This window comes from Oncorhynchus tshawytscha, linkage group LG05, assembly GCF_018296145.1.
Source record: "Oncorhynchus tshawytscha isolate Ot180627B linkage group LG05, Otsh_v2.0, whole genome shotgun sequence".
Lineage (NCBI taxonomy): Eukaryota > Metazoa > Chordata > Actinopteri > Salmoniformes > Salmonidae > Oncorhynchus > Oncorhynchus tshawytscha.
Window position 1 is genome coordinate 13,459,700 of NC_056433.1, and position 22,347 is coordinate 13,482,046.

General features: G+C 42.3%; 2 protein-coding genes and 1 long non-coding RNA gene across 9 annotated transcripts in view; 2 read left to right on the forward strand and 1 right to left on the reverse strand.

Annotated features, from left to right (window-relative positions):
- Nucleotides 1-6,779, forward strand: part of ezrb (ezrin b) — a 61,207-nt gene extending 54,428 nt beyond the window's left edge. For both annotated transcript variants that reach the window (XM_042321513.1, XM_042321514.1), the window contains exons 13-15: nucleotides 1,200-1,292; nucleotides 2,003-2,275; nucleotides 5,006-6,779. In XM_042321513.1, coding sequence (XP_042177447.1) covers nucleotides 1,200-1,292; nucleotides 2,003-2,275; nucleotides 5,006-5,170 — 531 coding nt within the window. In that variant the 3' untranslated portion in view covers nucleotides 5,171-6,779. The remainder of the gene's footprint in view (nucleotides 1-1,199; nucleotides 1,293-2,002; nucleotides 2,276-5,005) is intronic.
- A 134-nt stretch (nucleotides 6,780-6,913) lies between these two features.
- sytl3 (synaptotagmin-like 3) lies at nucleotides 6,914-21,948 on the reverse strand. 6 transcript variants are annotated; one of them, XM_024419719.2, is made up of 17 exons: nucleotides 21,825-21,948; nucleotides 15,769-15,824; nucleotides 15,292-15,571; nucleotides 14,600-14,815; nucleotides 13,915-13,982; nucleotides 13,476-13,527; nucleotides 12,817-12,883; nucleotides 11,986-12,064; nucleotides 11,236-11,357; nucleotides 10,737-10,880; nucleotides 10,250-10,422; nucleotides 9,953-10,055; nucleotides 9,586-9,756; nucleotides 9,324-9,432; nucleotides 8,992-9,097; nucleotides 8,085-8,287; nucleotides 6,914-7,577 (listed from the first exon to the last, which is right to left on the reverse strand). In XM_024419719.2, exons 3-17 carry the CDS (start codon nucleotides 15,387-15,389, stop codon nucleotides 7,486-7,488), a joined length of 1,803 nt encoding a protein of 600 aa, XP_024275487.1. In that variant the 5' UTR covers nucleotides 15,390-15,571; nucleotides 15,769-15,824; nucleotides 21,825-21,948; the 3' UTR covers nucleotides 6,914-7,485. The 6 variants fall into 6 exon arrangements, with proteins under 6 accessions (XP_024275487.1, XP_042177445.1, XP_042177444.1 ...); XM_042321511.1 differs by having other exon boundaries at nucleotides 15,769-16,472; nucleotides 21,825-21,903; XM_042321510.1 differs by having other exon boundaries at nucleotides 15,676-16,472; nucleotides 21,825-21,903.
- LOC112249960 lies at nucleotides 10,750-11,055 on the forward strand. The gene is made up of 2 exons (XR_002953457.1): nucleotides 10,750-10,832; nucleotides 10,917-11,055. It is a non-coding gene; the product is annotated as an uncharacterized LOC112249960 (long non-coding RNA).
- Nucleotides 21,949-22,347: the final 399 nt, after the last annotated feature.

Here is a 22,347-nt window from a genome sequence, read left to right on the forward strand (position 1 = left end):
ACATGTTGAGACAGACTGGACTCTGGCCAGCCCCAGCACATGTTGAGACAGATTGGACTATGGCCAGCCCCAGCACATGTTGAGACAGACTGGACTCTGGCCAATCCCAGCACATGTTGAGACAGATTGGACTCTGGCCAGCCCCAGCACATGTTGAGACAGATTGGACTCTGGCCAGCCCCAGCACATGTTGAGACAGACTGGACTCTGGCCAGCCCCAGCACATGTTGAGACAGATTGGACTCTGGCCAGCCCCAGCACATGTTGAGACAGACTGGACTCTGGCCAGCCCCAGCACATGTTGAGACAGACTGGACTCTGGCCAGCCCCAGCACATGTTGAGACAGACTGGACTCTGGCCAGCCCCAGCACATGTTGAGACAGATTGGACTCTGGCCAGCCCCAGCACATGTTGAGACAGACTGGACTCTGGCCAGCCCCAGCACATGTTGAGACAGATTGGACTCTGGCCAGCCCCAGCACATGTTGAGACAGACTGGACTCTGGCCAGCCCCAGCACATGTTGAGACAGATTGGACTATGGCCAGCCCCAGCACATGTTGAGACAGACTGGACTCTGGCCAATCCCAGCACATGTTGAGACAGATTGGACTCTGGCCAGCCCCAGCACATGTTGAGACAGACTGGACTCTGGCCAGCCCCAGCACATGTTGAGACAGATTGGACTCTGGCCAGCCCCAGCACATGTTTAGTCAGATTGGACTCTGGCCAGCCCCAGCACATGTTGAGACAGATTGGACTCTGGCCAGCCCCAGCACATGTTTAGTCAGATTGGACTCTGGCCAGCCCCAGCACATGTTGAGACAGATTGTACTCTGGCCAGCCCCAGCACATGATGTGACAGATTGGACTATGGCCAGCCCCAGCACATGTTGAGACAGATGGGACTCTGGCCAGCCCCAGCACATGATGAGACAGATTGGAGTCTGGCCAGCCCCAGCACATGTTGAGACAGATTGGACTCTGGCCAGCCCCAGCACATGTTGAGACAGATTGGACTCTGGCCAGCCCCAGCACATGTTGAGACAGATTGGACTCTGGCCAGCCCCAGCACATGTTGAGACAGATTGGACTGTCTCAACATGACCTGTCGCCCTCCTCCTCTGTCTTCCTCCTTGTCTCTCCCACATGTGTAAGTCCTCACCTCTTTCCCTTCTCTCCTCTGTTGTCTCTCTCAGGCCGCGGAGCTGGCAGAGCACACAGCTAGGATCGCCCTGCTGGAGGAGGCCAAGAGGCGCAAGGAGGAGGAGGCTGACACATGGCAACACAGGGTGAGTCGCCCACACACAGACATGAACAAATGCATGCACGCATTTGTACGCATGCACAAGCACGCACAGTTGGATACGCACACACACGATCAGGCTCTATTAAATCAGATCCGCTTTAGCCGGTATCGGAGGTGAAACTGCATTAGAGCTGTTAAATCCACAAGCGGCTCCCGGCACTATACCTAAAGCGGATATTGCCATTGGCTGCATGGAGTCGCATTAACATAAATCCCATGCAGCCTTGTTTACAAGTTTGAACACTGGAATGCGAGATGTAATCTACACCACCGTTAGGCTGATAGAAATCCTAATTACTTTGTTGAATGATTTTTCAATTTGAGCGCTATTATTTCTTGATAGCCTACATTTTCTCGCTCTGAACTTCTAACGAGAGTGGGACGGCTGTGGCTTCGTGACATTGAACAAGGTCAGCTGCTCACCGATTTGACAGCACCAACGTAGTTACACCTCCGACAACGCCAATATATCAGCTATGCGGGTGTCGGTTATCGCCGGTTAACGCTTGATCTGATTGAGTCTAAGCCTATGTCACACAGTCAAGTAACTGTAGTTACTCTACCTTTGATATGGAATCACTTTTTGTTGTGGCTCAAGATGAGAACAGGTTGTATTGTAATGTGGGGCATTCCAGAGTGTTCTGTAGTAATAACCCTCTCTCTCTCCCTGTCCTCCCACCCCACCCCCCCCAGGCTCAGGAGGCCCAGGACGACCTGCTGAAGACCAAGGAGGAGCTGCAAATGGTGATGACGGCCCCCACTCAGGCGCCCCCTCCCCCCATGTTCGTGGAGGTGCCCATGTTTGTGGACAACCATGACTTTTTGATGGTGGAGGAGCAGAACGACAGCGAGAACAACAGCACGTACAGTGCCGACCTGCAGAACGAGGGCTTCAACGACCACCGCCTGGAAGAGGAGCGCCTCACCGAGGCTGAGAAGAACGAGCGTGTGCAGAGGCAGCTCATGGTAAGAGCAATTAGTTTGCAGCAAGACGTGGGAATTTGCAGGGATTGGTTGGTTGCTTAATGGGTTGAGTATCACTTGATTGATCACTTGATTGATTGTTTAATTCATTGATTCATTAAATTACTCAGTCTTAAATCATATATTACTGGTTGAAAATCAACCTACAGTTGAAGTCGGAAGTTTACATACACCTTAGACAAATACATTTAAACTCAGTTTTTCACCATTTCTGACATTTAATCCTAGTAAAAATTCCCTGTCTTATGTCAGTTAGGATCACCACTATATTTTACGAATGTAAAATGTCAGAATAATAGTAGAGAATTATTTATTTCAGCCTTCATTTCTTTCATCACAGTCCCAGTGGGTCAGAAGTTTACATACACTCAATTAGTATTTGGTAGCATAGCCTTTAAATTGTTAAATTTGGGTCAAACGTTTCATGTAGCCTTCCACAAGCTTCCCACAATAAGTTGGGTGAATTTTGGCCCATTCCTTCTGACAGAGCTGGTGTAACTGAGTCAGGTTTTAGGCCTCCTTGTTCGCCCACGCTTTTTCAGTTCTGCCCACAAATTTTCTATAGGATTGAGGTCAGGGCTTTGTGATGGCCACTCCAATACCTTGACTTTGTTGTCCTTAAGCCATTTTGCCACAACTTTGGAAGTATGCTTGGTCATTGTCCATGTGGAAGACCCATTAGTGACCAAGCTTCAACTTCCTGACTGGTCGGAAATGGGTCTTCCAAATGGACAATCGTTAACTTCCTGACTGATGTCTTGAGATGTTGCGTCAATATATCCACATAATTTTCCTACCTCATGATGCCATCTATTTTGCGAAGTGCACCAGTGCCTCCTTCAGCAAAGCACCCCCACAACATGATGCTGCCACCCCCGTGCTTCACGGTTGTGATGGTGTTCTTCGGCTTGCAAGCCTCCCCCATTTTCCTCCAAACGAAATTATGGCCAAACAGTTCTATTTTTGTTTCATCAGACCAGAGGACATTTCTCCAAAAAGTACAATCTTTGTTCCCATGTGCAGTTGCAAACCGAAGTCTGTCTATTTTATGTTGGTTTTGGAGCAGTGGCTTCTTCCTTGCTGAACGGCCTTTCAGGTTATGTCGATATAGGACTCGTTTTACTGTGGATATAGATACTTTTGTAACTGTTTCCTTCAGCATCTTCACAATGTCCTTAGCTGTTGTTCTGGGATTGATTTCCAGTTTTCGCACCAAAGTATGTTCATCTCTAGGAGACAGAACACGTCTCCTTCCTGAGCGGTATGACGAACAGGTCACAAAACTACTACTAACAGGTCCCAAACATCATCATGAAGGGACAATTTTAAATGAAACAAATAGCTAATGCAACAGTGATGTTAGTTAGTAGGAGATATGAGTCTTTGAAATTACTTACCACGGATATAAAGCACTCCACACATCATCGTGTGGAAAAATGGCCTAGAAAGGCAAGCGACAGCAGCGAACAGCCTACTCTGCCCCTATTGAGTCTGCTGCTGCGCTGCGCTTTTAGCTATCCAACGTTACAACATGGCAATTGGTGCTTTGGAAACATGCTAAAGTACAGAATGACTGCTGGGAAAATGTCTACAACTTCATCAGCAAGCTGTCAAACTATCGTAATTAAGTGCCAAGCTACACACTGTTTATCAGTAGTGCCCAACATCCTTAGCTAGTTAGCTAAAATTCCATCCCTGCGTTTGTCAGTGAAGCTAGTTAGCAGCAGGCAGGCTACAACAAGCTAAATCAGCTGATGAGTTCACTGGCAACCAATATACTTGCACATATTTTGTGCAGGAGTAGAGAGATGTAATTTAGTTTTTACACCTTTCTCACTGTTTCATGGCGAGTGAGACATGCACAAGACAGGTCGCGGGAGACCATGCTCGCAAAAAAAGTGTCGAGTGGACATCATGTCAATACTCATTTAGCCCAAAACACTTACAAATTTGTGATCACTATCGAACACAACAGCAAGTGGCCATGTGATAAAGGGCTTAGGGTTCAAGTGTTAGGTTTGAGGTTCAACCTATGGCTGAGATAGATAGATAGAACGTCATTGCGCCCTAGCAGTCACATACTCAATAGAACCACCATGCGAAATAGGACCATATTCTGCATTTTTTATTCATGTGGAATTAAATGAATTTGTCTTGTTGTTTTAACGGAAAACAGATAAAAATGCAGTTTAAAACGTTTAGAACATTTTTCCATTTGTCACATCGCTAATTCTGATTGGATGGTACAGAGTTACATATATTCGTATATTTACTCGGTAGTCCACTACAACAGATAATTATAGACTAATAGGTGAAAACTACTTAGCCAAATATGGCATTCAAATTATGTTACCAGGGAGCTAAAATGGTAGGTGAAAATATATGGTTAACAACTCGAGTTTCCCTTCCAGGAGAATGTGTCATTGTCAGTCTGGAATAAGCAGCTCTAGCAGAGGAATTTCTCTGTCAGCATTGTGGTAGTTTCTCAGAATAGCGCTGCTTCTGAGCAGAAGTGAAGCGTTTAACACTGCATACGTACTATTTGTGTCTAAATATAATATATAGAATATTCTGGATATATTTATTGGATTATTATAAAGATCTGGTTCAAATCCAGATCTTCAACAGCTTGTTGTCCTGTTGTTCACTCATGTCCTTGGCATGTTCCTCCCTGGTTGACTTCTTCTTGACTCATCGTGTTCCTCCTTGCAGGCCCTGAGCTCGGAGCTGGCCCAGGCCCGCGACGACACTAAGCATACCCAGAACGATCTGCTCCACACGGAGAACGTGCGCGCCGGCCGGGACAAGTACAAGACCCTGCGGCAGATCCGATCGGGCAACACCAAGCAGAGGATTGATGAGTTTGAGGCCTTATAAGAAGGCCCCTCCCCAGAGGCCATGAGGGCCACACAGCCACGTACCCTTTCTGAATGGTCACTGAACTAATCCCTCCACTGCCCCACACACACACACACACACACACAGGAGCAGTATAAAGAGAGTGAGTGATACACACATCTGCCTCACCACTTTTACCAGTTCCTCCTTAGTGAGAACTTACTCCTGTAAAAAGGCTTTTCAAATTCTTGTCAGAAAACTTACTAGTGCCAAAATATATATTATTTTCTTTTAGCATAACAAATCTTCTTTCTGTTTTGGTTGTATGTAATTTGATGCGATCAAACAAAATCACTCACCATTATTTTTAACCAGAGGTGTGATGATGAGTTGTGGGACTACACAGTAATAGTACGCCATGATGTGCACCTGATAGACATCAAGTACAGCCAATCAGAGCCTTGCTTTTTGGTGTTTTCTTAAATGTGGTGTCAATTTTGAAAAAGGGTAATATATATTTATTTTTTTCTGACAGGGACCACTCAGAAAGGGGAACATACAGTATATTAACTTCATATTCTTACTTGCAGAAAAGTGTACTATGTTCTGTTTCATTGTGTTTTTCCATAATATTTGAACACTTTCATTTATGTTTAATATTGCTCTACAGTATCTGGGAAATCATGAATAGTTTCATATTTATACGATAAATGGTTCATTTAAAAAAAGGGTTATTTCCTCTTGGTTTGTATATTTCTGCTATTCTACTAATGATCACAAGAACATTTAAAATGTATCAGGTTCTATATCAACCAAAATAATGATAGTTTTGTGTTCCATAAGGTTTTCTTTTAGATCAGTAAATTAAAGAGATTTATTTGTAAATTTTAACTTTCTTTTTTACTTTAGAACATATTCCACTGTATGTCATCAAATCAAAGGAGACCATGCAGTTCACAGTAGCTAGCAGCATTTTGTCATGCAGTTCACGGTAGCTAGCAGCATTTTGTCATGCAGTTCACGGTAGCTAGCAGCATTTTGCCATGCAGTTCACGGTAGCTAGCAGCATTTTGCCATGCAGTTCACGGTAGCTAGCAGCATTTTGCCATGCAGTTCACGGTAGCTAGCAGCATTTTGTCATGCAGTTCACGGTAGCTAGCAGCATTTTGTCATGCAGTTCACGGTAGCTAGCAGCATTTTGCCATGCAGTTCACAGTAGCTAGCAGCATTTTGCCATGAAGTTCACGGTAGCTAGCAGCATTTTGCCATGAAGTTCACGGTAGCTAGCAGCATTTTGCCATGCAGTTCACGGTAGCTAGCAGCATTTCCAAGGCATACGTGCATCTTCTCCAGGAGAAAAATGCTTATACAAAAACACTTAGGACTCTATTCAGTCTGCATCACTGAAGCGTTACAGATTGCGTTTTAGAAATGTAAAGGTAATTTCCGATTGAGCCGACACATGCAGCGTTTACCGTGAATACAGTCTCACCGTTCCCTCTCTGTGGATGTGTGCTAGACTCGGTTATTACTGACACTATAACCAAAACACACAGTGCTGCCGCTGGCTCGCTGTTCTTTATTTCAACTGGATTTTATAATGAGGTGTTTAGCATATTGGCAATAAAGATCTATGATTACAGCTTCATACTGTGTTTTCACTTTCTGATCTTCTGACTTGAGGTAAAAACGTTAGCTAGGGGTTAACTACAGGTTACAGAAACTCATGAATAGAATGGACAAGAAGAAACTAAGAAAGAATGAGACAACCACATGTTTTCTTATGTTGTAGACAGTCACTTTCTCAGATGTTTAATGACTTTCATTCATTCAATGTTATCAGGTGAGCATGCTTAAAGCACAAGGAATATTCCCCTCAAAATACAACTTAACATGATTTTCCACTTGAACACCTCAGTTGTAGGCCATTTTCCAAGGAAAGTGGAAAAATCATGTTGGGTTTGAGTGGAATGTCCCTTTAAAAACAGTAAAAGAACAATAGGTTTCCTTTTGAGTAGAACATCCTTTTAATACATAAAAGGTCATCAATTGAACATAAATAGTTAATAGGAGGGCTTTCACTAAGCAAGGGCCTGACAGTCAGTGCAAATAGAGGTAAAGGTAGAGTAGGGGCTCTATTCAGTCTGTATTGCAGAAATGTAAAAGTCATTTCATATTGAGCCGACATCCGCAACGTTTACCGTAAATGCAGACTCCGCTAATGTGGGAGCATTGCCTTTAAATTATGCTGAATTTCTGCGATACGGATTGAATAGAGGCCTTAAAGTGCCAAGGTTTTTCTTGTGGGGAGACCGTGTCCAGTCCAGTTGCTTTTTTCCCTGTTGACTCTGACATCATGTTCTCCTGCTGTTGATGTTGGCTTGCATGGGTAAACTGAAGTCATGCCACATGTTGGGTGTCTGCAGCACCAGTTGCCATGATGACCCTAAGAAACACGTGGTTAACAGAGAGTGCCAGGTCAGTGACATCATCAGTCCTTCCTTGCTTCCTCTCACAAATATTTTTTCAATGTTTTATAGTTCTGTGAAACCAGAGACGGCACTAAGCTGAGTCCATCACACAGAGAGAGAGAGCACGAGAGAATGAAAAGAGAAATTATATGCTAAGGAGAGAGAGTCCTCAATACCCTGTAAGGTGAAATAGGTGAAACCTGTTTCCTCAGATGGCTCTCTAAATTCCATTCGTGTGAAATAGGACATTGGTGCTCTTGTTAATTCAATTATCATTGACGTTTGACTCAGTCTGGGATTTTAGACAACTGGAGTTGGTATTAGATGAAGTAAACCCAGTTGAAGAATTTAAAAACGAATAATATATCTCAGCCCCCTTGGATGGGCCTGGTCAAACTTTTCTATTTACGCCATTTCATTTTCATGCAAATTGATTCAAATCTACTGTATGATTGTAAAGGTATGACAGACAGCCATATTACCGGCTTCCATTCTGACCCAGCCCATGAGGCGGTCTGAGAAGGTAAAGGTGGCGTGGTCCCAGAGGTCAAGCTCCAGAGTGCAGATCTGGAGGTCATAGGGCGTGACTCTGCTGAAGAGCAGCTGGTGAGACCACGCCGGACTGGGCTTCTTCAGGACAGGGGTCCTCTGGACCAGCTCTCTGGGCCCGGGAAGAGTCAAGCACCTAAAATACAAACATGTAAAGATAAACTGTTATGGGATTTTTTATGAATAATGACTAAATTATGTATACATTTAGCTTAGAATTATAACTAAACAGAATACTACTCTGTTACTGTATGAATGTATGAATCTTATTATAATCATAATACTGAATATAATGTGTGTAGCTTGTGTCAAGAATTAGAACAAGGACTTTCTGTTCCTTGTTAGAACCGAATGGAGCTATCGTCAGACCGGCTGGAATACTGTGTTCCTTACAGGACATTCTGTCCCTACCCAGGGAGGGGAGAGACCTTGGGCTTGTAGTAGATTGTTTAACAGGTGGCAGACAATGTGAGAAGGCTTGTGAACTATATTGCCATTGTATCTGAGAGGAAGAGAGACATTTATGACAAAATGTGAGGTATATAAACCAATGTACATGGTATTATGACCAGAGCTCTACGCTATTGATTAATTTTGAGACTGGTCTCTGTCCATTATGCAAATAAGAATCTTACAAATTCTTAGAAACGGACAGTGTTTTAATTGAATTGGTTAAGGAACACAATAATTAAATTCCTCTAACATAAACATATAGTTGATAAAACACACACGTACTGTATGTATGCATGAAACACGTACTCATAGATACATAAACACACAACACAGAACAGACACACAATATCACACCCCAGCAAACACACACGCTAATCATACATTTACCCTTTCACATAGGTGTTCTGACTGTTGTTTGCTTTAGTGGGCAGATTTTTGGCACCAGTGACAAGAACAGTCAGTTGACCAACATCATGTGGTCCAATATGAACCGCTGTGAGGAGGAACAAAAGAAATCAAGGTCATTTCAAACCAATATAAGGATCTTCTGACCACTGGTGCTGTAAAAACACACTGTAAACTGTTTCAAAATGAGGTCTTATTCATTAGACAACAAACAGGTGAAAATAGAATGAAACAGGGAGGGACTAACTGAGATATAAACATTTGTTTTCTGTAGCAAAACGTTTCGGTGCGTGAACGGTAGAGAGTCAACTTACCATCTGTGTGGCAAACCCAGGACGGCTGGGACAAGGAGGTGAACTTCATTCTGACCAGCAGTTCTCCTGCTGTATCCTGCTCTACTGCATTCCCTTCTGGACTCTCAGGCTATTGACCGAGAGTGAAATAAGAGAGTGAGATAGAGAGAGGACAGAGGAGACACACCAGCAAGTTGAACAAAACTTTTTCCCCAAAATATTGTTTTATAAAGATAAAGGGTATTGTGTGAACGTTTCTTCATGGTCAGCAGTTATACCCTACCTTTGGACACAGGGGGTACCAGTTGGAACCCTGGGTGGTGCTGTCCTTAAATATACAGCCCTCCAGCGGGACGAGGACCTCTCCCAGAAACACCTTCTTCTTCAGGGTCGCAGAGTGCCACACAGACACCTGCAGAGTACTCCTGGACAACAAGGGGCTCTCCATCTGGCACTGTGCATCAGGGAATACAATATGTAGATGGGTGAAAAACAGGAGATTTCATTGCCATGTAGCCTACTACTTTTAAGCCAGTTTAGGGTATTCTTTAGAAACTAAATTGAAGCTTGTTTTGATTTACAGTTGAACAAGTTTTTACTATGTTTTGTAGTGTCCAAATGAATATGACCCATAATATTTGTCTCCTTACCTGTAAAATTTCATTATAAATGGGATCCGTTGTGTTCCTCTTGATAGTTGTCTTCAGTTTGCTGCTCTGAGACTTCTCCGGCAGTAGGTAGACTTTGACGTACCTGCCCATGATGTTGACACATACAGTACAGCGTGAAGAGATCTAGTTTGCAAATGGATATATCAGTACAACAGAGAGTAATAATCTGTTATGAAAGACATAGAATTACTAGAATGGGCCTCCCCAATCAAGTCAGCATTCAATGATGGGTAGGGCCTATTTCTATAATCTGGTGTATTGAGTAATAATGCTTACGGGTGACACTTCTTCCTCTTGATATCTCCATACGCCAGGTTTCTGCAGCCGTTTATTGTGATCTCCAGGCAGGAAGTGATGTGGTTGAAGGCGATGGCGAGCTTTAGCTCCCCTGTCACTCTGTTGATCTCCAAGAGACCACAGTCTGTACCAGTGCTACTAGCACTACTGCCCTGTAATATTATATATATATTTTTATATACAAATCAACATGTCACATTGCCTCTTTAAAAGGATGTTATCACAGCATAATGCAGGTCTATTACGTAATGTATTCAGAGGATTTGGATGCATTCCTTTCTAGCTTCTCCGCCAGCGACAAGACTATGCAGCTATGCGGGACATGAAAAAGACACGACAACCACATAACAACAATCCTTATCTGATAAAATGTCAAATAGATTGTGAAGTTTGGCACGAGCTGCTGTTGCACAAGTCCCTGTGTTCTTTATGTCTCTTTTCTTCGTCATCAGGGCACTCAACTCACCCTCTTTCCCCATGAGTACTCTGAACCCAGGGAAAGATCCTCATCCGCCCCTGACGAGGAACTGCTCTGGTCATCATTCCGGCTCTTCTTGAACAGGTTGGTAAGACTGGGGCCTTTGGTAAGCTGTGAGGAGAGAGGTTGTGTCTGTTGAAATATAATATACTTTTGTTCATTTTCTAGTGAATTTCCAGGGAAGCGCAACTGGTACTTGAATCCGGGTCCCTGCGTCTGTCAGTCCAACATCTTAGCCATTCCACTGAGAGGCTTGAACCTCTTGACAAGATGGAAATGTGTATTATTATTAAAGGTTGTTCCAATAGCTGTTTCTAAAGTCTCCCTCTTTCCTGTCTGAAATAGTTGTCAGTGTCATACGTGTCATATGTAGGTGGAGTCTCTTTGATTTTACCCCAGGGGTTTGACGAAATATATGTGGTCTGTGACTTGATAGTGTAATACTTTGACAAAGTTGAGGGGTTGATATGTATTTGGTTTCTCTTACATTGTTGTATTTGTTGATGTTTGTGTCAGAGAGGCTTTTCCAGCCAGTGCTCTGTCCCTGCCTGTTGTCCACTGTAAGAAGATCCTGTTCCACTCGTACATCCTGTTGCGACCTGGAGAACCCTGCAACCCGAACGGTAGGGCGGATAACACACACAGACCGTCTCCATCCATAACATAGCACTTCTGACGTGCTGCTTGCGAACAAGCTTCAATATAGATACAGTATCATATCTTATCTTATTTCCTAGGTGCGGTTTCCTTAACACTGACAACTGATCGCAAGGATATCTTATCGACAAATTACATTAAGGTTTGCGATAACGCTCAGAGGAAATGTGTCACTGTTTTGATTTTCTTGGATCCTAGTTCTCACCAAGATGTACATAAAATTACTTCACATTGAAAGATCATACAGTTTTTTTTTTTTACAGAGACCTTGGCTGCATTTCAAAATCATAAAAGACACACCCTAGTCCACTTACCTTCGCCTTATGCCCTTGGGGGAATCCCTGTAGCCATATTTCTCTTCGGTCCAAATGACTAGCCAAGCAAGGGAAGTTTGCAACGAAAACTTCTGCGACAGAAGTTTCCTGGACTCGAACTCAGGATTTCTAGTGGCACAGCTAGTACAGTGATGCAGTGCCTTAGACCACTGCACCACTCGGGAGGCTCAGGGTGTGTCTTTTAAGTGTTTGGAATGCAGCCTTTTTCTTCGTAAATACCAAAATGGCTCAAAAGAGTCACTTACTTCTCATGTGGCTTGTGAGAGAAACCATCAGGTCCTCCATAGACTTGGTGAATGGTTTTTTAAAGGAATTGTTCAGTCCCTAGAGATGATTCACAATACATCTGACAGACCAAGTCATAATTGTGCTTCATGAAACTGTGAAGGAGTGAGCCCTTCACAACCTATTTATTGAATAAAATAAGTTGTATGCAGAATCCCTTTCATTTGAACAATTCATAATTCCAGGCAATTCTATAGCTGCAATGTCAATTGCACCTCTTGGATTTTTTGGACATCATGTTCAAATCCTCTATAAGTGACCTTGTTGAGCTTCAATCAATTTGAGATACTTTTGGATGATTTGGACATGATGCGCGAAAAATGCTAATATCGGGCCCATGACTTGAGTGGGATTTGTGCCACAAACGCTAAAATGTTAGCATGTGGAAACAGTGCTAGGGAAACATAACCAAAGCATGGATTGCTGCCAGACCATGTCCATAGACTGCTTACAGAGGAAGGAAACCAATGCCATTTTGTAATTTGGGTGAACTATCCCTTTAATTGGGTCTGTATCCTGATTAGCTAGTAAATTGAGTGGCTGTTTTAACACAGGTGTGGTCCCGCTGACCTAATTATTGAAGGAATTGCCTTTAACAGCAGGTGTGTCATTGTTTGAGACATTATTGTGTGTGTAAGGTGAGACAGTTTTAGCTATACATTGTGTACCTTTTTACTTGGTTTATCCTGCCCTTTTACAATAAGTTAAGCATTTTTGCACATGTTACTTCTCAGATGGTTTTTAAAGCCTTTTAAGTGGTAGATCATTTGGATATCTTTATTTCACCTTACCCCTGATCTGCTGAAGGATGGACCATCGTAATAGGGTGTAGCGGTTGGCGGAACGACTGTTATATGACTGGAAAGTGAAACACACACACAGAGAATGCTATTTCCATATTTCTATTAAACATGACCTATAATTCATCACAATATAAGTTAAATAGTTTTTCTTCTTCCCCCCCCAAATGTAATTAAGTAGTTAAATAAGCAGTTTTTCTGTGTTTGAATGGTGTGGGTGTATACTGGTTGCTAAAAATAGTAATAACAAGTAAACAGCTGATTGGCCAGGCCAGCCAATGAGACGTCTCGGCCAAAAACGTGACATCACGTTATATGAGAAAATGCCAAACATTTTTGAAACAGTCAGATAGTTTGAAGTGGGGTTTTTTAAGTGTTTTTTTTTCCTCTCACAAATGTATGCTTTGGCCACACAAGTATAGGATAAGTCAACCATTATTTGGGCATGACTTAACAGAATGAGCTTTTAAAAGTGATATTTTCACTGAACAGTGTTTTGCCCACCAATTTCTGATGAAATTACATGTTTTTAAATATTGATAAAGTACATACCTGCATCCATCTGTGTCTAATATCTCTATCAGACACTATGGTCACATAATACAGTAGTATACAATACATTTATAAATTATGACTGCCCATTGACTCACCTCAACCTCTGGTAAGACTTTAGTAGCTTCTCCCCAACAGTCTCATGCCTTTCTGTAAATTAAAAGAGTATTGCTATAGCTGCCAACACCAGTACACATACACTATTAAATATTACTGTTATGGACTCTATCCCACTCTCCCGGGCAATGTCCTAGCAGACAGCAACAATGCATTATTCAGTCAAAGCAGTTCTCTAAACCATACACACATCAGAAGATTATGTAGAAGACCACTTTTCAATACCATGCAAAACAACTGAAACACATCTAGCTGTATGATGTATTACTTGACTAGTCCTGTACTGTATAGCTGTGTTTTTAGACATACAAGGCATTTTTACATTTTTGTAGTTTCATGAGTGCATATGGGTTCTTACTTTTTCATACTGGCATTTTACTTATGAGAGAATTAGGCATGTGAGGGGTAAAGAAAACAAACCCGAGTCAGGTGGAAATTTCTTGTCCCTTTCTTCCAAAAACCACTCCCCGGACCTGATCTTAACCTTCCTAAGAAGTGTGAAGAAATGGATTTAAGATAAATTTTCCTTTGTTTACCAGGGCTGTTAAATTCTGGTCCTGGAAGGCCGAAACACTTCTGGTTTTTGTTTCTACTTGCTAGAAAATTACACTCACCTGTTGTCCCAGGTTAGAATTAGTCCCTTATAAGAAGGACAGGATGAAACCCAGAAGTGTTTTAGCCCTCCAGGACCGATATTGAACAGCCCTGGTTTAGATTACAAAGGAAATACTGTACATTTTGTCAGTTCATTCTCTCAACATCTTAACACGCCTTAAAATATTGAATAAAGGATAGAGGATACCAATAATAGAGGTTAGAGCATACAGTTAGAGGTTAGAGGTTAGAGGTTAGAGCATACATTTAGAGGTTAGAGGTTAGAGCATACAGTTAGAGGTTAGAGGTTAGAGCATACATTCTATGTTACGGCACTGACATGACAATATGTTATTGCACTAACATAAAAGTATATGTTATAGCAATTACATAACATTCTATGTTACAGTGCTGACATGTGAGTCTATGTTACAGTTTTGGTATTGACATAACTTTCTATGTTACGGTTCTGACATCTAAGTCTATGTTACGGCACTGACATGCCTCCTACCTGTAGGCGTGGCAGACGGTACACTTCCAGTCCAGGGCGGACACGCCCACGCGACACTTGTTGCAGACGCGGTGGCTGCAGCCTCGGCACACGGCGCCAGAGTTCCAGAATATTCCCAGCGGCCTCTGACAGCGGGCGCAAGTCCTTTCGCTGTACTGCCGGGCAAAACTCTTGGCACCTTTCCTTCGGATCTCCTGTAGCTCCGTCTTCAGCCTCCTGTAACAGTAGATGGTCGCAGGTGGGGATACAGCACAGGAGCTTGGTGGCAACTTAATTGGGGAGGACAAGCTTGTGGTAATGGCTGGAGTGGAATTAGTGGAATGGTATTAAACACATGGTTTCTATGTGTCTGATGCCATTCCATTTACTCCGTTCTGGCCATTATTATGAGCCGTCCTGCCCTAAGCAGCCTGAGGTACAGTAATGATATATGCAGTGCTATAACTGTACTGATCATCTCTTCGCATCCACTTTTGCTGTCAGTCAGCCACTGGCAATTCATTCTAATTAAATGCATTATAGTATTAATGATACATTTTACACCAACGATTGTGAATACTATTTTGAGGAGCATCAGTTAAGCGTTGTCATTGTCTCCACAGATCCTGAAGTACCCTCTGAGTGTTGTTGTTATACAGTGTGTCCATGCAGTAAATGTGAAAAGCTTGGCTGAAGTAAATTATGTTGTCTACCTTATCCTGTCGTCATCCATGCTGCGTAAAAGTTTGTCTCTCTGAAGAACCTCCAGAACCTTCTCTCTCTCCAGAGCCTTGAGCATGCCCAGATCCATCTGTAAAAATGTGAGTTTCTTTCTTCTCTCGTCCCCACTTTACCTCTCTAGTCTCTCCTTTTCTCTCTCTCTCTCTCTCGCGTATTCTTCTTCTGTCTCCTCCCTTTGTTCCACCCTCTTTCTCTTTTTATTCGGTGCCGGATGTTTCCTCAAGCTGGACGACGTCTTCACTTGTTACCAGACTGAGGGCAGAATGAAAGTCATGTTGATTTCACTGCACAGTCAGAGACATCCCATGTCCCCTTCACGATATTCACAGAAGCTCTCTCCGCTTCGCATCACAGACCTTGATATGTTTCTGCTCTGGTGACCAGCACTACCTCTTACGCTCTGCTCTCTAACCCATTCATAGTGCTGCATCCAAGAAGCAAACTCTGACCTATAGTCGCAGGGATCCTCTTCACAAAGTCCGATGACTGATGTTCACTTTGTTCACTAGGACAAGAAAAGAGCAACCAGTCATTTAGTCATTGTAGCCCTCACAGTAACGTCCCACTCACTATGGCAGAACAGGGAAAGACCAACAGAATGACAATGCCACATGCTGTGCACAGGAGGTTGGTGGCCCCTTAATTGGGGAGGATGGGCTCGTGGTAATGGCTGGAGCGGAATAGGTAGAATGGTATCAAATATATGGTTTCCATGTGTTTGATGCCATTGCATCAACTCAATTGCAGCCATTGTTATGTGCTGTCCTCTCCTCAGCAGCCTCCACTGGTGATGTGTATAATGCTACAGTATCAGAGCCATCTGATATCCCATTGAACGTATCTCGCCCTTCCTCCCGACTCCTGTATTGTACACTTGTCCTTAATGTCACAGTGCTTTGCTCAGAATAGTAAATCCCATTTGGTCCTGCCACAGCTCCCACATGCACCGATCCTCTCACAGCAAGCTGACTACTCTGCCACAGTAATGTAGTGATGCTCCAGTGAAGGCATCACACACACACATTATCCAAATGCCAACCGCTGCATTATTAATGTCTTTGTTTTTCTTTTTTTAGTTTGGGAGGCGGGATGTGAAGTATGGTGAGAAAGAGCGTCATCAGAGTGTATTTTGGTTTGGGAGAGGAGATGTAATCTAAAGCATGGTGAGAAAGGGGGAAAGAGCCTCATTAGTGACTGGATGCCATCATGTGTTGTCTCTGACTTTCTCCATGACAGCAGAGGGCCACTGTAAACAATCGGTGTCAAAATGAATGTGATCAATCCCCCATGGCAAAGCAGCAGCATCTTTATGGTTCTGTCCCAAATGACACCCTATTCCCTACAGCCCTATGGGTACTGGTCAAACGTAGTGCACTAGATAGGGAATAGGGTGTCATTTGGGATGCATTTTCTGCATTTCTGATAAAGAGAGTGGACAGGAGACACTGAGCAGAAAGAGTGCAACAAGTGTAACACGTTTTCTATTAAGTTAACTGCTATCTTTTGATAATATACTGTAGTTATACAATATTACAATATATTAATATTCCATGTATAACTAAAAGTAGCTCTTCCACTTGTTTCTCAACTGTGTGCGGGGGTTGAAATTATGCTTATAAAAAATACGAGGTATTTTCAGGAGCTGTTTTTCAAATGCAGCATCAGACTTTAGCCTAACTTCAATACCATTTACAGCACTACATTTCAATGGCAAATGTCAGTCTGTTTCTGACCGTCATATTAAACCGTTAAACTGTCATGGTGAAATGCACTAATTTAATGATTACCGGCACTAGCAGACCACCATGTGTAGATAATGGGGATGAGGGCTATGCTTGGTTAATGAGGATGATGAATTCCCAGACGTGACGGTGACCTGATTCAATCCACCACAGTAATGACAGTAGAACACCTCACTGTGTGTGTGTGTGTGTGCATGTGCGCACACACACACTCGCTTAGGTCCTTCTGGGGGTCCTAAGCAAGATTTGGTTGGGGGGGCCCCCCCATCTCTTGGATGGCATAACAATTTAGTGGCCCTTCTCTTGACGGCAGAGAGAAAATGTAAGTTTGAAAGTTTATTTCTTGCAATTTTACCATGGGGCGGAGAGAACATTTTGACATTTTAAACATCCAAAATTATTACTTTTTGTCTGAAAGACAATGTCCATAATTTACACAACAATTTAAGTCAATAAATCATTGTATTATATATTTCAGGTTGATGTGGAAATCCAATGTGGTAACTTCAGATATTTTCAGTGCGTTTGCCCTATTTTTTTTTTTTTACCAGTAAATTGACTGCGACAACCTGGGGAATAGTTACTGGGGAGAGGAGGGAATGAGCCAATTGGAAGCTGGGGATGATTAGGTAGCCAGCATGGTATTTGGGCCAGGACACCAGGGTTAACACCCCTACTCTTAACAATAAGTGCCATGGGATCTTAAGCAACCACAGAGAGTCAGGACACCTGTTTAACATCCCATCTGAAAGACAGCACCCTACACAGGGAAATGACCCCAATCACTGCCCTGGAGAATTGTTTTGGTTTTTTTAGACCAGGGGAAAGAGTTCCTCCTACTGGCCCACCAAAACATCACTTCTAGCAGCATCTGGTCTCTCATCCAGGTCCAACCCTGCTTAGCTTCAGAGGCAAGCCAGCAGTCGGATGCAGTGTGGTATGCTACAGGCCTTGTGATATGACAAGCTAATAATTTCCAGTCTACGTATCTATTCAGGGCTGGGTTTTATTTGAATGTTACCACCAACCAGCATGGCATTTATTAATCAGAAACACTTGCAAAGTTCTTCCTCTTTGCGAGTCGCGAGTGAGCTGAGCAATACAATCGATCTTTAGCTGAGACAAACAGCTTTTCGCCTGAGCTATGGAGCAAATGGATTGTTTTGCACCTCCACTTTTCTTTACCAGCAAATTATCATAATCCATTAGATAATTTGTCAAGTTTCACTTATTTTTGAGCCAGTCTGTATTTTGTAAATGGTGAAATTGATTGCATTTTGGAATCCCGCTTCCCCCGTCGCTCCGAGATGAATGGTTTGACCATGCTCCACTGCTTTGATAGCCTTATACAAACCACCCTGATCTCGCCAGCTCACATTCTGGCTCCGTTGCAAGCTCAAAGTAGACGGCCCTAAACCCTCAGCCTTATGTCCTTTGGGGAATTCCCTCGGTTATATTTGTCGTCAGTCCAAATAATTAGCCAAGCCAAGGAAGTTTGCAACGTCAGCCCTCGTTTTTAATTGAGTTTGCGAGTGTACAAATATGTTCACTTCGAAGCCTGAAACGCCCAATAATTCAATTCGCAATGATTGTACATCCACTAAGAAAAGTCCGCCAAAGCATGGAACCTCATCGTCAATATGGAGTCAACATACAAATGTAAGTAAAAACGAATTTGAATAAGTTAGAAATTGTGCTACTAATCTATATACATGTACTTTCTGTATTGATTTGTTGTTAATAAAAAAAAAGTGTCCACTTAATTTGAGGGTGTGTATTTTAAGTGTTTAATGCAGACTGTGTTTCGTGTAGAGAAACAGAATGTGAGCTCGTGAGATCAGGATGGTTCGTACGAGGCTACTGCTTTGATTAGTGCATCTAGAAATCACAAGTGTCTATCCGATAATGAAAAGGCATCCGCACATTTATTTTTTTACGGATGTATCTATTTTGTGCTGTTACATTTCTATTGTTGTTTCGTGTCAGATGCGTTCAGGTTGTTGATACATAACAGTATAATTTGCGGCATGCATCATGATCAAAGTCATTGTACTTTGTATCATTTGACTTCCCCCTAGTTGTGAGAACCATGTCATGTGCACGGGCCAGTGTAGTAAACTATATGTAATTACATTTCTAGTTTAATTAAATTTTACAGTAGCTTGGTGGTAGCCTAACTAAATTCAAATCTTGGTAGTGTTTTCAATTGTTCATTACTTTTTGACATTTGGTATAGCTAACTACTGGAACTACACAATCCTTTTTTTGCTAAATGAAAACCAAATATGGGTGAAGTTGGCAAGAATTTACAGACTTGTTTCACATAAAACCTGCCTAATTTTAGCTTGAAACACTTTTTGTGTGCCTAATTATTTTTGTGTTTAGGCTAAATTACACATTCTGTTGACATCGGACTCCAGAGTGATCCGTTTTTTAAATTTATGGTCTGACATTTCAGATTTAGATATGATAATTATCTAGTAGTTTGGATGTAGTGAACTACTTTTTCTAACTTTAATGTAACTGAAGTTCCAGTGTGAAGTAATTGGTAGCTAAGTAAACTATATTTTCAGTGTAGCTTCCCCAAGACTGGCACGGGCTGATTTGATATTGCTGTAGCTAAGCCGAATAGCCTGCAGCAGAATACTAAAGGTTGCACCGTGTCCATCATAATGTAGTCCAAACCGTTCAATAGTTAGGCTAGCCATATTACTGGAGCTTCATGTTATTCTTTCTATGGCTCATTCGCTGCCGCAATATATAGAATATGCCAAAACTTTAGAGATTACAATAGATGGCAAAGTCAAAGATACTTTCTATCCATCTGTGGCAAAGTTTTCCCTAACTACTTCTGACAAATCCAGAACCAGCCATAGCCTAGCCATCTGGCTAATCTTTTGAATACAGTGTAGCAACAACATATAACTTTAGCTATCTAGATAAAGTTAGCATGCTAGCTAGCTACACTGACAGATTCTTGTTTTTATTTTTCCACTCCACGTGGAAATCACCACAACATTCCCATCCCCAATTAGTGAATACGCATTATCAGCCTGTGTCATTCTTCGGAGGTGAAACATAAACGAGAATTTCCGCAATAGGACAGAAAGCAAAATTCCTACAATTCTACACAATTTGTCTTATGCCATGTTAATATGATATGAGTGAGAATGACTAACAAGATCAATGTGGCCACATGGTGGTCAGGCCCCCTAGTCATGTGCGCTATGTGCCTGGTTGGTATTCGGCCATGATTAACACAAGTTTAGATAGCTGACCAATTGTCAGCTAATTGAGTGACTGACATAATAAGAGAGAAACTGCTGATGCACAACCAAGTTTTAAAATTGAATGAAATTGAATTTGACTATTCTTACTCTCAATAGTAAATTGAGACCCTGACGGAGTTAATAAAAAAAAAAGTGGGCACCATGAGAGTATAGTGCGTTCTCACAGCAGCCAGGGGTCCTAAGTGACCGCTTATGTCGCTTATGCCTGGAGCCGGCCCGGTGTATGTGTGTGGGACCACATACGTGTCTGTCTGCTGTGAGAACTCATGGGGCCCACAGACACGTTACCCAAGCATAGAAACGTTTCCTGGAAGAAGTTACCTCGCTGCTAACCAATACTTACTTACCTTACTCAACTCGTCCGAAGAGATGAACATAGCAACAGGAGACACCACCATTTCTTCAGTGGTGTAAAGTAATGAAGTAAAAATACTTGAAAGTACTACTTTAGTAGTTTTTTAGGGTATCTGTATTTTACTTTACTATATTTTTTACAACTTTTACTTCACTACATTCCTTATAAAAATGACTATTTTTACTCCCTACATTTTCCCGACACCCCAACAAATTACTATTTACATTTTGAATCCTAGCAGGACAAGAAATGGGCTAATTCACACACTTCTCAAGAGAACATTCCTGGTCATCCCTAATAACTCTGATCTGGCGGACTCACTAAACACGTGCTTAGTTTGTAAATGATGTCTGAGTGTTGGAGTCTTTTTCCACCATTGCATTTCTGTATCCTCACAGTTCAACACAGATACCAAATAAAGCTCCTCTGAAATAGGTTGCATTTCTCACCAGGGTTGAGATCAATTTAATTTAAATTCAGTCAATCTAGCAAATGATACGCAATGAGTTTCTCCCTGAATTGACTCAATTGAAATGGAATTGACATGTGGTGACTCCAACAGTGTTTCTCACAGAAGAGATCTAGCGCCCATTGGCTGCCGAGCCATGGCTATGCAGACAACTAAAAGAGAGCACAGATGAAACAACCACAGAATAGAAACCTATGCATTGCTTTGCAGCAGATTCAGAATGAGAGCAATTTCAAACACCTACAGTACCACTCAGTCATAATGATAAATCCTAAATGCTCTGTAGAGGCTGTAGATCACTTCTAAAAGTAATTTACCTCCTTAGTATACTGCTGAACATTGCAGTAACGGAATATGCAATAGTCCTATACTGTGGATGGCAACTGGAAGGACTAAATCCTAATAATCATCCAGCAATGCCAGGGTTAGGTAGAGGCCACCAAGCTGACAAGGCCTTGAGGCATTGACCTCATGGAATACCTAGTTTCTTATCTTATCCTTAAAATTGCCTCGTGCAAACCAATCAAACAAAGAAAAACCAATTGTGGCACTTACTGAAGAACAGCTACTGTATCAGCTGCATGAGCCGTTTCTTCTCAAAGCCCCCCACCAAAAAAAGTTAAACAGTCAGATGAAGACAGGATCTTACCTCTTGAGCTGAGGCCTCAGTGCAGTGCTGTTTGTATGACTCGTGGTCACCCTGAGAGAGGCAGATTCTTATGTGCAGCCAAGGTAACAAGGAAAACACTTCACTTTCTGTTTCCTTCCTTCCTGCTGTCACACAACTGCTGCTTGACAGAGCTGAGGTGAATGAGGTTGGTAGAAGTGGCCCCGGGTGCAGTTTCTTCTTCCTTTGGTTTTCTTTGTTGAGGGCCCGGTTTAGGGTGTGTGTGGGGCAGAGGAGGAAGTATTTTTGTAAAATTAGCCATTGTTAATGGAACCCCATTGTGAGAGGTTTTGTTGTTGTCTTGTAGGCTCTGCCTTAATTTGTGCTGTCTGACACCTGGAGTTGCAAGGAAAACGGTCAAGGAACAAAGGACCATTTTTTATTTAAGGACTAGTCAGCCCTTTATCTCTTTGGTACAGTATCCAGAGCACTGAATGTGGTAGAATACTACTATAGTATCCATGTCTGGTTTCTGTCTGAATGTAATGCGATGCTACTGGTGGCA

What these genes read in the sequence shown, in the direction of transcription:
- sytl3 (XM_024419719.2), bottom strand. Translation starts at nt 15,389, where the DNA reads ATGGATCTGGGCATGCTCAAGGCTCTGGAGAGAGAGAAGGTTCTGGAG. An exon ending in CAGAACACCTATGTGAAAGG is followed by an intron (nt 8,288 to 8,991) that starts GTAAATGTATGA and finishes TTTGTATTTTAG; the next exon opens with GTGCTTGACTCTTCCCGGGC. An exon ending in CTGGGTCAGAATGGAAGCCG is followed by an intron (nt 7,578 to 8,084) that starts GTAATATGGCTG and finishes CGTGTTTCTTAG; the next exon opens with GGTCATCATGGCAACTGGTG.